The sequence below is a fragment of the Periplaneta americana genome, chromosome 1 (genome assembly GCF_040183065.1).
Source record: "Periplaneta americana isolate PAMFEO1 chromosome 1, P.americana_PAMFEO1_priV1, whole genome shotgun sequence".
In the NCBI taxonomy this organism is placed as follows: domain Eukaryota; kingdom Metazoa; phylum Arthropoda; class Insecta; order Blattodea; family Blattidae; genus Periplaneta; species Periplaneta americana.
Window position 1 is genome coordinate 64,875,970 of NC_091117.1, and position 18,436 is coordinate 64,894,405.

At 35.7% G+C, this 18,436-nt stretch overlaps 1 protein-coding gene across 2 annotated transcripts in view; it reads right to left on the minus strand.

The window, feature by feature from the left end:
- Positions 1 to 18,436, minus strand: part of IA-2 (tyrosine phosphatase IA-2) — an 842,823-nt gene that overhangs the window by 493,384 nt on the left and 331,003 nt on the right. For both annotated transcript variants that reach the window (XM_069821417.1, XM_069821408.1), the window contains exon 2: positions 1,650 to 1,703. In XM_069821417.1, coding sequence (XP_069677518.1) covers positions 1,650 to 1,703 — 54 coding nt within the window. The remainder of the gene's footprint in view (positions 1 to 1,649; positions 1,704 to 18,436) is intronic.

Here is an 18,436-nt window from a genome sequence, read left to right on the forward strand (position 1 = left end):
TTGCTGTTATGTTTGTTCATTAAAAGTCGTCCGTGTACAAAGCAGTCAACCTTACGGTGAGTGAGTGAGTGAGTGAGTGAGTGAGTGAGTGAGTGAGTGAGTGAGTGAGTGAGTGAGTGAGTGAGTGAGTGAGTGAGTGAGTGAGTGAGTGAGTGAGTGAGTGAGTGAGTGAGTGAGTGAGTGAGTGAGTGAGTGTGCGTGCGCGCGTGCGATTTGATCTTTAAATTACTAATTAGTAATTATTTATTCAACCATTTCTTATAATTGTTGTGTGACTTTCTCAAACTTAACCTTATGTAATTTGTACTTTCAACCGCCTAATATACAATATGCTCTATGTTTGTGCCAGCCTGTTAATACAGGGAACTGTTATCGTTTAGATAAATCACTAAATACTGTATCTTACTTAAATTAATTCCTGAAATATAAAAAAGAAATAATATATCTAATTTAAATTAATTATTCGACTATCAGAACTAAATAATGTATCTCATTTTAATTCTTTCTCTGACTATAAGAAATAATAATGTATCTCATTTTAATTCATTCCTTGACAATCAAAACATTATATCTCATTTTAATTAATTCATCCACTATTAGAACTCAATATTATATGTCATTTCAATTCATACTTCGACTATAAAAATAATGTAGCTTATTTAAATTCATTCCTAGACTATCAGAACTAATAATGTAGCTCATTTAAATTCATTCCTAGACTACCAGAACTAATAACGTAGCTCATTTAAATTCATTCCTATACTACCAGAACTAATAATGTAGCTAATTTAAATTCATTCCTAGACTATCAGAGCTAATAATGTAGCTCATTTAAATTTATTCCTAGACTAACATAACTAATAATGTAGCTACTTTAAATTCATTCCTAGACTATCAGAGCTAATAATGTAGCTCATTTAAATTCATTCCTAGATATATATTTTTATTTTAGTTGGTTATTTAACGACGCTGTATCAACTACTAGGTTATTTAGCGTCGATGAGATTGGTGATAGCGACATGAGGCCGAGGATTCGCCATAGATTACCTTGCATTCACATTACAGTTGGGGAAAACCTCAGAAAAAACCCAACCAGGTAATCAGCCCAAACGGGGATCGAACCCGCGCCCAAACGCAACTTCAGACCGGCAGGCAAGCGCCTTAACCGACTGAGCCACGCCGGTGGCTTTCATTCCTAGACTACCAGAACTAATAACGTAGCTAATTTAAATTCATTCCTAGACTATCAGAACTAATAATGTATTTAATTTAAATTCATTCCAATATTATCAAAACTAATAGGCCTAATGTAGATAATTTAAATTCATTCCTAGATTATCAGAACTAGTAATGTAGCTAATTTAAATTCATTCCTAGACTATCAGAACTAAAACAATGTACCTGATTTAAAGTCACCTCTGTAGTATAAACTAAAAATGTATCTGAATTTAATTAATTCCTCGACTATTAGAACGAAATATTGTATCTCTCTACAAATTATGCCTCGATTTCCAGAACGAAATATTGTATCTTATATCAGTTCTTTCCTTAATAAAAGTACGATTTTTCCGCTTTTATAAATTGTACAAGTTGAACCTTAATGAAAAGTAACAGACAATGAAGGAATAAATTACAATATGTGTACTCACCATCATAACACCATTCCAGTCTATCACTGCATAGACTCCCGCTGAACAGGCAACCTGAAAACACACAAAATACATAGAATTCAGTTATTGCCATTACCGCAAACAATTATTGTTTCTGGCTTCAATACAAATGGCATATGACCTGTCGACATGTGTTCGCGATACTACAAATGAACTGTGCAATTTATTTGTTTATTTTATGTCACAAAGTACAAATGTTCAAACCGAGGTCCGTTCATCGTTAATAACTCATTGATATATCTACCTACCTCAAAACATAGTTTCTCTACAATTTCGTACGATAGAAATATTATTTTAGAACATAAAAATGTTGTAGTAAATCATCCAATTCTCACCTTAAAGCTCAACATGGACATTATAATAGCTGTAATAATGTAATCCGTGGCGCGATGATCTACAAAAGGTCAAGGCCGACCAGCCTCAAGTCTGCATGTGTCAGCAGAGGTAAACGATCATCAAACAATTACGGGGGTAACGTATGGTCAGTACGATGCTCCCCAGCCACTATAGCAGGTTTTCGAAACCCGCTTCCGCTACCTACCTTAGCTTCCCAAATTCACCAAAATGCTGGATGGCCACGGGTACCATACACTGGCTACACTGGCCGAAATTTCATGAGATAATTTCTGTTTTTTTACTTGGTTATTTAACGACGCTATTAACTATTTAGCGTCGATGAAATTGATATTAGTCAAATAAGATTAGTCTAGATGAGTCATAGGATTCGCCATAGATTACCTGACATTCGTTTTATGGTTGGGGAAAATCTCACAAAGCAAAAATCCTATCAGGTAAGCGAGAATCGAACTCACGTCCGAGAGTAAATCCGGACCAGCAGACAAAAACGGTGAGCTACGCCGGTGGCTGAAAATTTCCTCCGTAAGGCGACTTTATAAGTTACTTAACCTACGAGTTTTAAAAAAAAATATGTTCTTAGAAACTTCGATAAAGAGATTGCAGATGATCCTCAAAGAAGCAGAAGCGAAGCATGATTAAACATTAGCCTACAGAAAAAAAATCATAATCAACAACACAAACATGGTGTAGACCTATCCTCAAAAAAAGGCACACTGTGATAACTTATATTGCACGACAGGATCAGAAACAATGGTTATACTCGTATACAAATAACCAGTGCTGCGATTACTTTAACCAAAACATTGAAAAGTGGTTAGTGGTACCTAGACTATAGCTGCAGTCTGAAATATAGAGTTAAGGCTGATTCACAATAAACCGGGAACGGAAAAGGACAACGAGAACGGAAATAATATTAAAATAAATGTATTTAAATATGTGTATTCACAATAGTTAATTGTGAATGTTGACATTTAAATACATTTATTTTAACAATATTTCCGTTCTCGTTCTCGTTGTAGTTTCCGTTCCAGGTTTATTGTGAACCAGCCTTTACGAGCGTACACTCGCAACGAGAATACGATATCAAAGGAAGTCGTGGTGTAAAGGTTTGTTTTCCTTACTCAGGTACATGAATATTTAGTTTGTTACGAGCACAAGCGCTAGTCAGAACGTAGTCTTACGTTGTTCAGAAATATGCCGAAAATAAGAAAATACAACATGCAACAAATATTGGTAAACGAATTTGGCTGTGAGTACTTTTATGTAAAAGGGTGAAATTTATTTTGTAAAGTATGTAATGTGGAAATAAGAACGGGAAAAATACATTTCTTTCAATCACATTGTAATTCAAGAAGACATAGTGAACATATGAACATTTCTGTAAAACACAACAGAAAGAACTCCCGTCTACCTCTCAAGATTTTTCACCCGACTGCATCTCTTGTTCTTTTGATACAATCAGAATATATATTGTAATTTGGCATAAAGATGAGTGAACCATATACTGCTATTTGATATGCATAGAAGTGAATTTTATTTATGTATGTCAAACTGTGATTACTAGTTGTCCATAGAAGTGTATTGTATTTATGTATTTTATTTAATTACTTTTGAAAGTTACATGAAGTTTAAGACCTTCGGGGAGGCCGAGACGTAGATGGGAAGATAATATTAAAATGGATTTGAGGGAGATGGGATATGATGGTAGAGACTGGATTAATCTTGGTCAGGATAGGGACCAATGGCGGGCTTATGTGAGGGCGGCAATGAACCTCCGGGTTCCTTAAAAGCCAGTAAGTAAGTAAGTTACATGAAGTTTACTGTGTTAAATTCCAGTGCAAATGTTGCTCAATAATGAAAGATTTAGTACACATGTAAACTTTGTTTCATTGATCTGCTAGAAGATTTTTCACCCGATTGTACCTATATACACGCGAGCACTGCTTCCGAATGGGATCGTAAAGGTATTCTCTGTCTCTTTCTTTCCTCTAGAAGCATAGTTGCTGCGTAGTTTACATCAGGTTAAAGGAATCTCAGCACTGATAATAGAAAATACCATAAAGCAAAGAATATACCGTTATATAGACAAAACATTCTCGGGATGGCTATCGGGAAATTTTATTTTAAGCTTTCTGATATAAACCGAGAGACCTCTGCTGAGTAGGCCTATAGAAGTTTCATTTATAATTATTGTACTTCAGCCATGGTTATCTAAAGTATAGGCCTATACATATCAAATAAACAAAATTAAGTACAGATTGATCATTGCATTGTACAGTAGTGGCAAAAAAGTCGGACCGACCCCTGTAGCTTATTTCAGAGCCTTGTTCACTCCAGAGCGTCGGTGCATATTCCTTGGACCCGAATCCTATGCAGTTGAAGAAAAGCCACGCAACCGGTTACTGTTTTCGTCCGGTTTTTTTGCCACTACTGATAAAATGTTGTGTCGTAGGATACAGAGCTGAATTAAAGGAAAAGTAAAATGTGGTAACATTCCCGTTCGGTATCATGGTCCAAACTAGAGAAAGGACAAGATCTACATGGTTTGAAAAGTCTCCGAGAGAACTAGATCATGCGTGGGTTTCATTCGTTAAAGTTGCGCAATAACAAAATGGCGACAACCCCCAGAAATGGGTGTGGTGTTACATATTAAGGGCTATAACTCCAGAACGAGTCAAGGCATTTCAACAAACTAAAAATGGAAACGTAGGTAACGAAAGCCTATATTATTTATAAAATTAACATTTGGGTTTGCAAAAAAATAAATAATTTTCAGATGATCATAAAATCAAAATAGTTGCAAATGAGTGAAATAAAAGTAGCAAGCCTACCGAAAATACAAAGAGTGAAAGAAGTGAAGCCAGAGAAGCCGAAAAAAATTCCGTAGACCGGCGCAGAAAAATCAAGAGAGTGGAGAACCCGTAATAAGGTGCGCGGTCATGAGGCGCTCCATACACCTCCGTCAGCTCAGCCTATGATACGGATACAGCGGAATCGACTAAAATTAATGACAATGTGTCGTTAACAACCTATTAGATAAATTTGTACAAAATACATACATGTAGGCCACCGTGATCCCTTCACTTCGACCAAATCGGACTCTCAGTAAAATACTATCGTATTGTTCTCGCCAAGCTTAGACGAACTCACGCACACCACTCTGCTGACTTATGCCTTACCCAAAACATAATAAATCATACGGTGCATGCCTGTTAGTTATGTAGCGTTGTCACATTACGACTCTGAATTAATCAAGCCGCGGGCTGAGGCAAGTACGATGTTTTTTTTTTTTTTAAACAGAGAAGTTAGTACATCTCTCTTGCAGCAAGATAAGCCGACCTCTCTACTCGGGCTGAGGCCGTCTATGTTTAGCAACGCTGTTATAAAGCAATTCAGTTATCAGACGCGGCCAACTGCATAACATAAACATCGAGAGCATGTTGACGTGACTTCTTTGACTTCTTTCCTCTGAGCTGGGGCCGTCTAAGTTTGGGAGTACAATATGTCGAAAAACGCATGTTTTTTTCGTACATTTTTTCCAACACTGTTTTACTGGTTGAAGGTATGAAATTCTAACAATATAATAGTAAATTATCAAAGGTTTTGGTAAATATTTATTAAAATTTTTATAGCAGTGTTTTGCTAGGAAATAGCGTATCTTTAAAAATCACAATTTTCGAGTTACAACACTATTTTACTGCAAATACAACTTGTTCTGAGACTTAATTCTACGTAAAAGTTTTCGATAAGAAGAACCATTGAACCTCTAGCGTTTTTTATTTATTTATTTTTTTGTAAATAACAGTTATAGATTTATATCTTTCTCGGAATACATATCTACCTTCCATATTGCTTTGCGGTGCTCTAGAGACCTTGCTTCTACGAAAAATTGCGCGCTTAAAAGTGGCCTGTCGTATGTGAAGTTTTACAGTATCTAGAAATTCAATAAAACCGCACTTCGCATTATACTGTCACTGAACAAATGACTGAACTGCATAGCAGCTGGCCAAACTGTTGCGAACATGAGAATCTAATTCCATGCTACAGCAGCTCGTAATGCCTGTCAATATAGCTGCGTTACATTTGCGAACGTGTTCCGTCATGGACACTGAATAGGACGAATTACACTGCTGAAATTGCCACTAGTTTCACAAGAACACAGCGCGCAGAAAGGCAATGAAATTGCCGTTAACACCGAATAATAACAGAATTAGACTCAATACTCGTAACATAGTTGCTAGTCGAATGAATATCGACTGTGCATTAGAGCCAGGTTCGATTTTCCGCAAGGAAATAGAGAACAGTCTTCAAAACATGAGGCAATGTGTGCGATAGAAAGAAGTGCTATGTTTGAAAAAAAGAAAGAAAGAAAGAAAGAAAGAAAGAAAGAAAGAAAAAGAAAAATGCTCTGCACAAGACTTGATAAATAGGCAGAAACACTGCCATGATGAAGCCGCCATCGCGATCTTCGGCTTTGTAACGTAGCTCGTTAACCATTAAAGCTGAGTCACAATAAACCGAGAACAGAAACGACAACGAGAACGAGATCGGAAATAATGTTAAAATAAATAAATATTATTTATTTAGCATTATTTCAATCTATATTTATGTATGGTATTATAGGTTGGGGTGAAACTTATAAATTCAACGTACATCCATTAATTTTACTACAGAAAAAAGTACTAAAAATTTGTTTAAAAAAGCAGAAGGATTACTCAACTGAATTATTGTTTAAACATTTCAAAGTTTTCGACATTAAACAAATTTACTATTTTATTTTATTAAAATATTTTCACAAAAATCTGAATAACTTTGAAAGGTATAGGCTATACATAAATATAGAACTAAAAATATGAATTCTCTGAGTTTATCTGAACTAAGTGTAAAACCAATGCAGCTTTTTATCATAGCATGAGTCAAGGTCCCAGATTATTAAACACATTTTATTCTAATATAATTTTAACCACGAATCCTGTCCAATTTAATAAAAAAATATAAACAATTTTATTGGATTTATAGTTTGGTTTTAAACATATTAAACACTTTTTAATCTGTATTCACTCTCAATTTTAATTTTATTTTTGTCTGTATTGGAATCCCCTCCTGAGCACGAGTCTAACTCATTCAGGAGTGGGCTAGTTTATCTCACATTGTATCAACTTTTATTCACTTCAAACTTACTAGCAATAAAATAAATAAATAAAAATTTAATGTGAGCATTCACAATAGTTAATTGTGAATGCTCGCATTTAAACACATGTATTTTAACAATACTTCCGTTCTCGTTGTCGTTTCCGTTCCCGGTTTATTGTGGACCAGCCTTTACGCTATTTATTCGTAAGCACAGTAGAATCATAGCTACCGAATGTCCCAATTGGCAATTGCATTTGGAATGAAATGGAATTTACGGGAGTGGGCACTATGGCCCAGCACTGCTACCTGTTACGATCTATTGCGCTAACCTCAAGCTAGGCGAATTCCCAAACCCACACCGGCTGACTACACTAAGGTTTGCTGCGTACCCAGGTTTCGAGCAGACAACCCTCCTCGTCCCTAGGCCAGCCTCCTCCGTGCATCGCCAATCGGAGATCGGAAATGCTATGCAATAATGGCGAAATTGAGAAGTGGTGACGGAATTATGTACAGCTGTCAAAAAAAAAAAGTGGCCGCACTCGTGAACAGCGAATATTTTCAAAGTCCACTCCGGGTCGCGGCGATGTTACACGATGCATGTGCTTGTACAAGCAGTTCCTCCGGAACTATGAAAGTGTTCCATATCTGCACCTTGCAGACCAGCGGTAGAGTGCTTGCTTAATAATTCAAAGGTTGTGGGTTCGGGCCTTCTTCAAGTTTTCATTTTATTTTTTAATCGTTCTTTAGCGATGTAAATGATATTCAAATTATCATTTATATCCAGTTATCGTTCTTTATGGATATCACGTTATTTATATTTTGTTATCGTTCTTTAGAGATATGAATAAAATTCAAGTCATCATTTGTATTCTGTTATCGTTTTATAACGATATGAATAATAATTATTATTAATGTATCTCCAATGGGTGTTAGCCCTATTTTACATAGCCTATGTATTTTAGGGCTATAGTTTTATACACAAAAAAGATAAGCATAAAGAGAAATGGAAAAGAAAATTAAATTAGCTTACGCGATGTAAACAAAACATAAACAATCCGTAAATTAGGCATTGCGATTGCAAAACAAATATCAGTTATCAATTTGAAACATACAAAAACATTAACAACACACATACGTAACACTTCTGTAACACAAATATGCAGCTTTCCGTACCATACATCATAAATTAATACACAATAGTCACACAAACACAATCAAACTATAATTACGACATTGCGACGACATCAAGCATCCCATAACTGACTCACATACATAACAAATCAAGCATCCGTTACAACACATACACTTCAACATAGTAACTACACTTTTGAAAGTTACAAATTTGGCTCCAAGAAGAATAAATAGGACACTATTACTAATTACTATTCTTCTGCAATTTCTTAAATACATCTGTAATAAAACTGTGAAATTCCGATATGAATAACATTCACGTTTTTTATATTGTTATCGTTCTTTAGCGATTTAAATAATATTCAAGTTATCATTTATATTATGTTTTCCTTCATTAGCATTATAAAATAATATTCAAGTTATTTATATTGTTATTGTTCTTTCGCAATATAAATAATCTGTATTTTATGTAAGTAATTATTATAACACAAGTAACCATCTTTCTTTGTAAAATAGGTTATTTTATTTAGATAATTAAATACGTATTATATAATATCTTATATTAATTAAACAAACCGATATTTATCATTTATATTCTGTTATCGTTCTTTAGTGATACTGTATAAATAATATTCTAGTTATTTATATTGTAATCGTTCTTTAGCAATATAAATAACATAAATTTAATATTAGGTTTGGAAAAATCCAGTTGCATAATACTGGGGTATTAGTTTTTCTTTTTGTATTATTACATTATACTATCTTGAACCACAATAAAATGAAAAGGAGTAACGAGGAATTGAACCTGAGACGTTGACATCTAAATTCCGACGTTCGTCCGTTGAGCTACGAGGGCGAAAGTGTGGAAACATTTTCGGAAAAATTGGCCCAATCACACTCTAAGATTTTCTGATGATTTGTAGGAGCTAGTCCAGGATGCGGGGGGCAAAGGCTAATTGAGATTTCCCGGTCTCTGATCGGGTCAAACATCCTGATAGAATTAATATTTAACCCTTGCCGTGACTTTCGGTGAAGTCCGGAGGGCCCAATTAGTCAAATTCACTCTCCTCATCTCCACGCTTAGGCCCTCTGGAATTTAATAAGATGCGAAAGAGATAGTGGTGTGCGGAAAGCAACGGGATGTTACCGCATTTAGACCTATCCTTCCCATGAAAAACTACAAACATGAACAAAGGAAGCTTTTAATAGAAGAAGAAGGATCTTCTGCGGACCTCTGGAAAAAGAACTAAGGAAGAGACTAGTGAAGTGCTTTATGTGGAGTGTGGCATTGTATGGGGAAGGAACATGGACATTACGACGAAACGAAAGAAACGAATTGAAGCATTTGAAATGTGGATGTGGAGAAGAACGGTGCGTATGAAGTGGACAGACAGAATAAGAAATAAAATTGTGTTTGAAAAAGTTAGTGAAGAAAGAATGATGCTGAAACTGATTAGAAAGAGAAAAAGGAATTGGTTGGATCTCTGGTTGAAAAGAATAATAGACGACATTAGGCTATGTGGATCATATGCGGAGACTAAGAGGAAGGAAGAAAATAGGAAAGATTGGAGATTGCTGGGTTTGCAATGAAAGACCTGCCCATGGACAGAACACTTATGTATGTATGTATGTTCAGAATGCCTGGAATATCGTGTCTAAGAACAGTCGCTATTTGCAAAGACTAGTCAATTCCATGCCCACTCGACTGCAAGATGATCGAGATAAGAGGAAGATAGACTAAATATTGAATTGTGGCTTTTTGTTTTGTGTTTTGAACGCTTAATTGTTTGAATGTTTTAAGGCCGACGCCAGTAAATTAGTTTTGTTTATGCCACGAAAGATATTTTTATTGAGAATAAAATCTTTTTTCTTTCCATTTGCAGGCACAATATCACAATGATAAAGTCATGGCATAATATATTAATGAACCTGATGTTAATTACTAAAATAATCATAAAAGAGAAAGGAGCCATTATGTATAATTTGTCTCTCTCAAAAACAGAACAAAAAAGAACATAAAAAGCACGAGGTTGTAGTCGAAAGCAGGACCTCATGAATAAGAGGCGTGAACGCTACCATTACGCTATGGAACAACACACAGAATACTTCAATTATAACTGTAGATATCAGGCAACGTGGTCCAACAACATGTAACATCGCCTGTCTCCGAATTGTAGCGAAGATACCCGAAGGGAACTTTGTTTCAGGAGAACGGCCACTTTTTCTTTTGACAGCTGTACATGTCAAATATGGGGAAAAACGGGAGAACTGCGTGAAAAACTCCAACTGCGACCTTGTTCGCCACAAGTCTCACTATGGATTTTTCAATGAAAAATTCCAGACCTGATCGGGACTCGAACCCGGGCCGCCTGCGGCACCTATATTTCCTCTATTTTGTCGGTAAAATCAAAGATGTTCCCACTTGCAGCTACATACATTTGTTCGTAAGTTATCGGCAAAGTCAAAGCTTCCTCGTCCCCTATTGATAACTTCACTTCTTTGTTAAGTAATTGGTAAAATCAAAGCTACCGAGTGCCTTCACTGGCAACTTTATTTGACGTAAGTTGATCAAATGTGGCAAAACATACGGTGAGTGACTGAGTTGAGAGAAATATTTTTCATTTTTTAAATTTTTTAATGCTGTTTTCTCGACTTAAAAATTTTAAACACCTTATTGAATGAAAGAAGCTCCTTGCATTACAGTTAATCTCAGATTGGTTTAAAACTTCTCACAGAGGTAAATTACAGTATGTTGATAAAAATTGTAATTAGCATTTGTATGAAATATTAATATTAAGTTCCTTCGGAGCATATTCATATTGCACGATTAAAACATGCCATAATTGTAAATTCATGAACTTCACAAAAATTTAATTGTGACTCTCTATTTAGGCTGAGGTAAAAAAGCTAATTAATTTTTATGCTCATGACTGTTTTCAAACTTTTGTGCAAATATGAACTAAACAGTTTGATAACTTAGACGCAAGGACAAGACTAACTGTGGTAACTTTAGTGAAATATCATTTTTGTTGACGTCGTACGAAATTTTGTCCAACATTCTTTTAAGAAGATTAACTCCGCAAGTAGATGAAATTATTGGGGATCATCAGTGATGTTTTAGGCGTAATAGATCAACTATTGATCACTTTTTTGTATTCGACAGATATTGGAGAAGAAATGGGAGTATAAGGGTACAGTAGATCAGTTGTTCATACATTTCAAAACGACATATGACTCGGTTAAGAGAGAAGTTATATATAATATTCCTATTGAATTTGGTATTCCCAAGAAACTAGTTCGATTAATTAAAATGTGTCTCAGTGAAACTTGTAGCAGAGTCCGTATAGGCCAGTTTCTATCTGATGTTTTTCCAATTCACTGCGGGCTAAAGCAAGGAGATGCACTATCACCTTTACTTTTTAACTTCGCTCTAGAATATGTCATTAGGAAAGTTCAGGTTAGCAGACAGGGTTTGGAATTGAACGGGTTATATCAGCTTCTTGTCTATCCGGATGACGTGAATATGTTAGGAGAAAATCCACAAACGATTAGGGAAAACACGGAAATTTTACTTAAAGCAAGTAAAGCGATAGGTTTGGAAGTAAATCCCGAAAAGACAAAGTATATGATTATGTTTTGTGACCAGAATATTGTACGAAATGGAAACATAAAAATTGGAGATTTATCCTTCGAAAAGGTGGAAAAATTCAAATATCTTTGAGCAACAGTAACAAATATAAATGACACTCGGGAGGAAATTAAACGCAGAATAAATATGGGAAATGCCTGTTATTATTCGGTTGAGAAGCTTTTTTCATCTAGTCTGCTGTCAAAAATCTGAAAGTCAGAATTTATAAAACAGTTATATTACCGGTTGTTCTGTATGGTTGTGAAACTTGGTCTCTCACTTTGAGAGAGGAACAGAGATGAAGGGTTTTTGAGGATAAGGTTCTTAGGAAAATATTTAGGGCTAAAAGGGATGAAGTTACAGGAGAATGGAGAAAGTTACACAACGCAGAACTGCACTCATTGTGTTCTTTATCCGACATAATTAGGAACATTAAATCCAGACGTTTGAGATGGACAGGGCATATAGCACGTAAGGGCGATATGGGGTGTTAGTTGGGAGACCGGAGGGAAAAACACCTTTGGGGAGACCGAGACGTAGATGGGAGATTAATATCAAAATGGATTTGAGGGAGGTGGGATAAGATGATAGAAACTGGATTAATCTTGCACAGGATAGGGACCGATGACGGGCTTATGTGAGGGCGGCAATAACCTGCGTGTTCCTTAAAAGCCATTTGTAAGTAACTTACCCTCGCGTATGTGGTACTTAAGAGGTTACGTCTATTTTCGGTTTTCCCCTTCAAAATTTTCTAGAGCTCATTCAGTGGAGCAGCGTAACGCGGAATGAGACAAGTGGCCAACAGGCTTGGAGCTCACATATTTACTTTCTTACAGTCCCGAACCCCTTGCAAGGAAGCGTTTTGCGTACCTTTTAAATTTCTCCTCCGAATTTTCCTCTTTCAATTCAATTCAATTAAAAAAAAAAGTAAGTAAGTAAGTGAGACGCAAGGAGCCTTTTTTGTGATATCAATATAAAATTCATTTTTTTTAATATAATTTCAAAACTATTAGTTCTAATGGCACCAAATTTTGTACAGATGATAGTATTGTAAGCCTGTTTGTGTAGTTTAAATTTCTAAAATTTTTAATGATAATGGTGGAAGTTTTAAAAATTATATTCTCCCGTTAAGTAATAAAACAAATAAATACATAAATATGTCAGGATAACTGCTGTAGAGTGTTCGAGTTCATGGTTAGCTCTACGGTAGGGAGCCATATAGTCTCTTAGTGAAAAAATTTTCTTCTGTAAGATCCACGCCACACTATTTAGATGGTGTGGAAGCTCTTTAAAATGTAATGTTGACGTTTTACTTAGGTAGTAAAACTATGGCGATATTTTCACATTACACGCACAGTATGAAGATGAAGCCATTACGGCACAGCCGTGCGCGAAGCTCTCATGAGTATGCAGAAGGCCCCACACGCTGAGAGCATTTGCACAGCTCAGAACGACATTCCCATGAAAACAAATTCAGGCTGAGTCGATGCCTCACGCAGAACAAGTGGCATAAATTACTCGCTACAGGGCCTTGATATTGTAACGAAAGATATTCCAAGTTAATTTCAGCAACATTTTTGACACATAGACACCTACCTGTGATTTTTTTGGCGGGATGACCGCGTCTGTAACTTAGCGTTGGCGCGCTGGTTTTTCATCCAGGAGACCTGTCTTCGATCCCGTGATAATGATGAAATTTGTGGGACAAAGAATGTTTCCTTAAACGAAAAAATAAATAAATCTGTGCTCTATCAGGGCTGCAACGAACATGAAGAATACATCACCCAGTTTCGGAACGAAAATACAGTAATAGCACAGTCCCGTATATACAGTCACGAAGCTCAGTACGTAGTAAATATGCATCCATAGATAGTTGCTAACCACTAGGATCGCTACTGTCACCTCATTACAGACAAAGCGAAATAGTACCTGCGCAGTCTATTGTTCTTAGCACCCTCATTAACTCAAGCTTCGTGACTGTATATACTACACTAGACGGCAGTTCGGAAGGCGGTCGGCTGTTATATGCGCCGTAGCATTTCTGGTATGTGACGTCACAAGCTTGTACAGTAGAACCAATTGAAGAGTCCACTGCAAGAATGATGGATGTCATTTGGAATATATTTTGCAGGAGAAGCAATTGAAAGTTTGAAATGCTTAGCGAGCTTAACTGTGATTTTCCGATCGTTACTGGACAATGACTATTAGTGTTAATGCCGTTGCTTTCGAGATTATACAAGCTCGCGCATAGCGCTTGAAATACGGGTCTGAAGTGGTTCCCTCGTAATGCCAATTTCGCCGCTCTGAGCGCTGTTCTATACCAAATATTCATAGCAGAACACTTAAATGACATTGACATTTGGGACATTTGAAGGACTCACCATTGCTTATTAAATGCTTCGTAGTATATTTTATGGACAATAGACGTAATTTCCAAACTTCTACGTCTCAATTATATTACAATAAAAGGCTGTCATTCTTGATATTAAAAGATATTACATATTATACACTAAGGTACTACCTTTCTGTTGTTCAATCATACACCGTACCTTTTCGGAAACAATGAAAGAAACTTAATATATTTTACATGAACACTGTAGTCTACCCTTTTCACGTATTCATTTATTATTATTATTATTATTATTATTATTATTATTATTATTATTATTATTAGTATTATTATTATTATTATTCCAATGAATTAAGGTACTGTATTATCTTCCATTTCCCCGACTTCATAATTTAATCATTTGTAAGTAGGCCTAACTTATCTCTTTCTTTTTTTAAAATATATTGACGTTGAAGTGTTATGATTTTTACTAAAGCAAACAGCAGTCACAATACATGATTAGTATAAATGTGCGATTTCTCTTGCACAACTTGCAGCGGTGAAATAAATATCTAATAGGCTTGCTGATTAACCTGTTACTTACAAATGGCTTTTAAGGAACCCGCAGGTTCATTTCCGCCCTCACATAAGCCCGCCACCATCGGTCCCTATCCTGTGCAAGATTAATCCAGTAGTGGGTAGTAATAGCAAATGCTATGATATTTTAGTGTGTAATAATAATAATAATAATAATAATAATAATAATAATAATAATAATAATAGCCTAATGTGTCCCTTGAAGGGCAAAGGCCTCCTGCTAGAGGGTAGCTCTGTTTCACTAACGCGGTGAGCTACTCCGCGTTAGGTTGTGTCTAGTGTTTCTTTGTCTGGTTGGAGTTGATTTCGCTGTCACTTTGATTAATTTGATTTCACTAACACTTTGATTATATTGAATGCACTATTACTGAGTCATCTTGGGATGTTGTTTGTGGCAGGCACTGTCTTCATTTGTAGTCGACTTCCAATTGTTCTCCATGTTCCCCTGCTTCTTGCTATTCTGGACCATTGCTGACCTGCTTGTGTTGTGTAGAAGTCTGCCCACCTCTTCCTTGGTCTGCCTCTGTGCCGGTCTCCTGTGCGCGGGTCCCACATGGTGGCTCTGTATGTCCATCTTTCGTCTTTCATCCGCGCGATGTGGCCTCCCCACTTCCACTTCAATTTGTTTGCTCTTCGTGTGACGTTTGTTGTTGAAGCCATTTGGGACAGCGACTCATTGGAAATTCTGTCTCTCATAGTTATTCCCAGTATCTTTCGTTCTATTTTCCTTTGGCATATTTCTAGCGCATTCATCTGTCTGCTTGTTGTCGACCATGTTTGGCATCCATAAAGTAGTGTTGGGTAGACGCAGGTTTGTAGTACTTCGAATTTGAGTCTACTGTTGATTGTCTTGTCCAGGAGTATGAACTGGAGGGACCAGAAGGATTTCCAAGCTAAGGATATTCTTCTTCTTATTTCTTTTCCAGTCTTGTCTTTAAAGGAAATTAGTTGGCCTAGGTATGTGTATTCCGTTGCATATGGTAGCGTTGTTCCGTCAATTGAGATGGGGATTTCTTGTCTGTTTGTCATCAGCTGTGTTTTTGTCATGTTCATTGATAGACCTGCGGTTTTGCTTTCTGTACAGAGTTGTTGGAGCATTGACTGTAGTTCTTCTGGTGTTTTTGCGAACAGGACTACGTCGTCCGTTAATCTTAGGTCTGTTAGGTGTCTTCCGTTTATGTTTATTCCCTGTAAACAGTTTTTAAATTAGGAGTTAGAATTAAATTAATTAGGAAGTTAGACTGCAATATATGTGATTAGAAATGGTTTTCGAATTTGACCATTTCCCAAAACATAAACAAATATTTCAGGAATCTCAGGGACAATACTTTTTAGAATTTACCGATCATAGGCACATGCGCATCTGCTCTCCCCGATCACCATTTCATTTTTAGTAATGTCTGAATCTCGCTCCCCTAAGCTGTTTTCCGTCGTCGCTCATGACATGTCAATTTAATGAAAACATAAAGTAAAATTTTCGGTACACCATGCAGTGATAATTGTACTTTATCACAATGAATAATTGTAGTAATTATTATTTATTTATTTATTTATTTATTACTCGTAATGTCTTAATAATATTTGATTTGGCTTGGAGGATGAGGGGAGTACGTTACACTAAACTCGGCATGCTCAACATTAAAATCGCATTGCTGCGTATGTTGTATACTAAATAATGCAAATCGTTTATGTGTCAATATTCAGCAGTAATAATTAACCATTGTCGTGGAATATTTCGCCACTATAAATGATGATGGTAAATCATACTCTTTTCCTCGAATAACGCTACTGATTGCCTTAAGGCAAGAGAAGCTAAGAACTATATTAATTTGATTTTGATGATGATGGTGATGATGTTAATAATAATAATAATAATAATAATAATAATAATAATAATAATAATAATAATAATAATAATGTCTGAAAGTAGCAGAAACCAGTACCGGTAGTTCACTTTCAGCAATTATAACAAATTAGAGGGAACGAAATCTGAAGGAAAAACACGGAACTGAAAACAATCATCTTGCCAAAGTAAATGAACCATATGAACAATGTATTGAAAGCAAAATTTTAATTTAAAAAATTCAGACTTTCGGGAAACAAAATTCTAAATTCCATTAAATAACGCTGAAAATCTGCATACTGATATTTAACAAGTCATCAATAAATCTCAAATAAGACTGTAATATGCTTGGCATATTTATAATTTTCGTACTCGATCAATAATGCACAATTAATCAAACTATTTTCACGATACACAGTGCTTAGTAATGGGACTATTCATCATTTCTTAGCACAGATAGGCGAACCTAGCGGCAGAAATTGTCATGACTCCCAAAGACCTACTCTCGATCGTGCTATGCGCCAGCTTATGTAATATCGTAAGCAACGGTTAATGCCATATAACTCTCTATGTACATTCTATATGTCTTAAGCTATACATTGACAGTCTTGGTTCATTTTCGACAAGAAAGTGACATCCATCATTCTTGCAGTGGACTCTTCAATTGAAATCAGTCTGTAACATGTACTTCCCGAGTTCGTTTGTTTACGTGTGAGTGTTTCAATTAGAGTCAAGCAAATCCGGTTGAAAATCTAAGAGACTTACATAGCGCTACTGAACGCCTGGCTTTATAGGCAGTATGCGAAGTACAACTGCTTGCGTACTGCCTGAGTAATCGGTTTAACGTGTATTCGAGTTGATCCGATCTCTCTGTGGGTGGACGGCTCTGGCGTTTAAAATGAAGATCACAGTGAACCATCCAGATATTATAGCTGCGCATCATCAAGAGGAACAAACAGCATGCAGCGTGAAACTACAGACGTTGTAAAGCGTAAATTGCAGAAAAAAAACTTTCGGTATCCACAAATTACCAAGGTTGTAATTTTTGCTTACACTAGGAAACTGAATTATAATATTACAATAATAACACACTTAAAAAACAGTAAACTCGATCAATAGTAAAACTAAAATAAAAATAACTTTATATCTTCTGAAACCTACTACAACCAATGCTTTTAGTATGTTTACTATGACTAGAGAATTAAACGTAATATAGGTTTTCCATTCATTTAAGTGAACCTTTTCGCCCCGTACAATCTGCAGGGTTATTTCACTTCTACCCTGTACAGTATATGAATAGCTACTGTTTTGGAGGAATGCATTTAGAGTTAATAGTTATTTAATTTTATGTTTTGTGATTAATTGTAATTCTATTTTGGATTTATTTACTTATTATATCTCACATTATACATTATGCTCATTTCATTTTCTACATACTAAATTGATGGAAAGATCACCAAACAACTCTAGCTTCTCTAGCAACACTTGTGAAACGAATATTGGCCATTCCATGAATAAGTGTTTCCACCGAGCGTAACTTTAGACTAGTAAAAGAGATTTATTAATACATAAACACAAGAAGTCAACTCTGATCATGCAGTCTATGATAATAGGCCCTAATAATAATTGTGAACATCAAATAGTTGATATTAGCACCTGTGTAATAAAATAGTTCTTTGAATGGCACTTGTTTTTTTCTCTGAAGTAGATCTTTTCTATACAGAATGATTTGTTTTTAAACCTTGCTA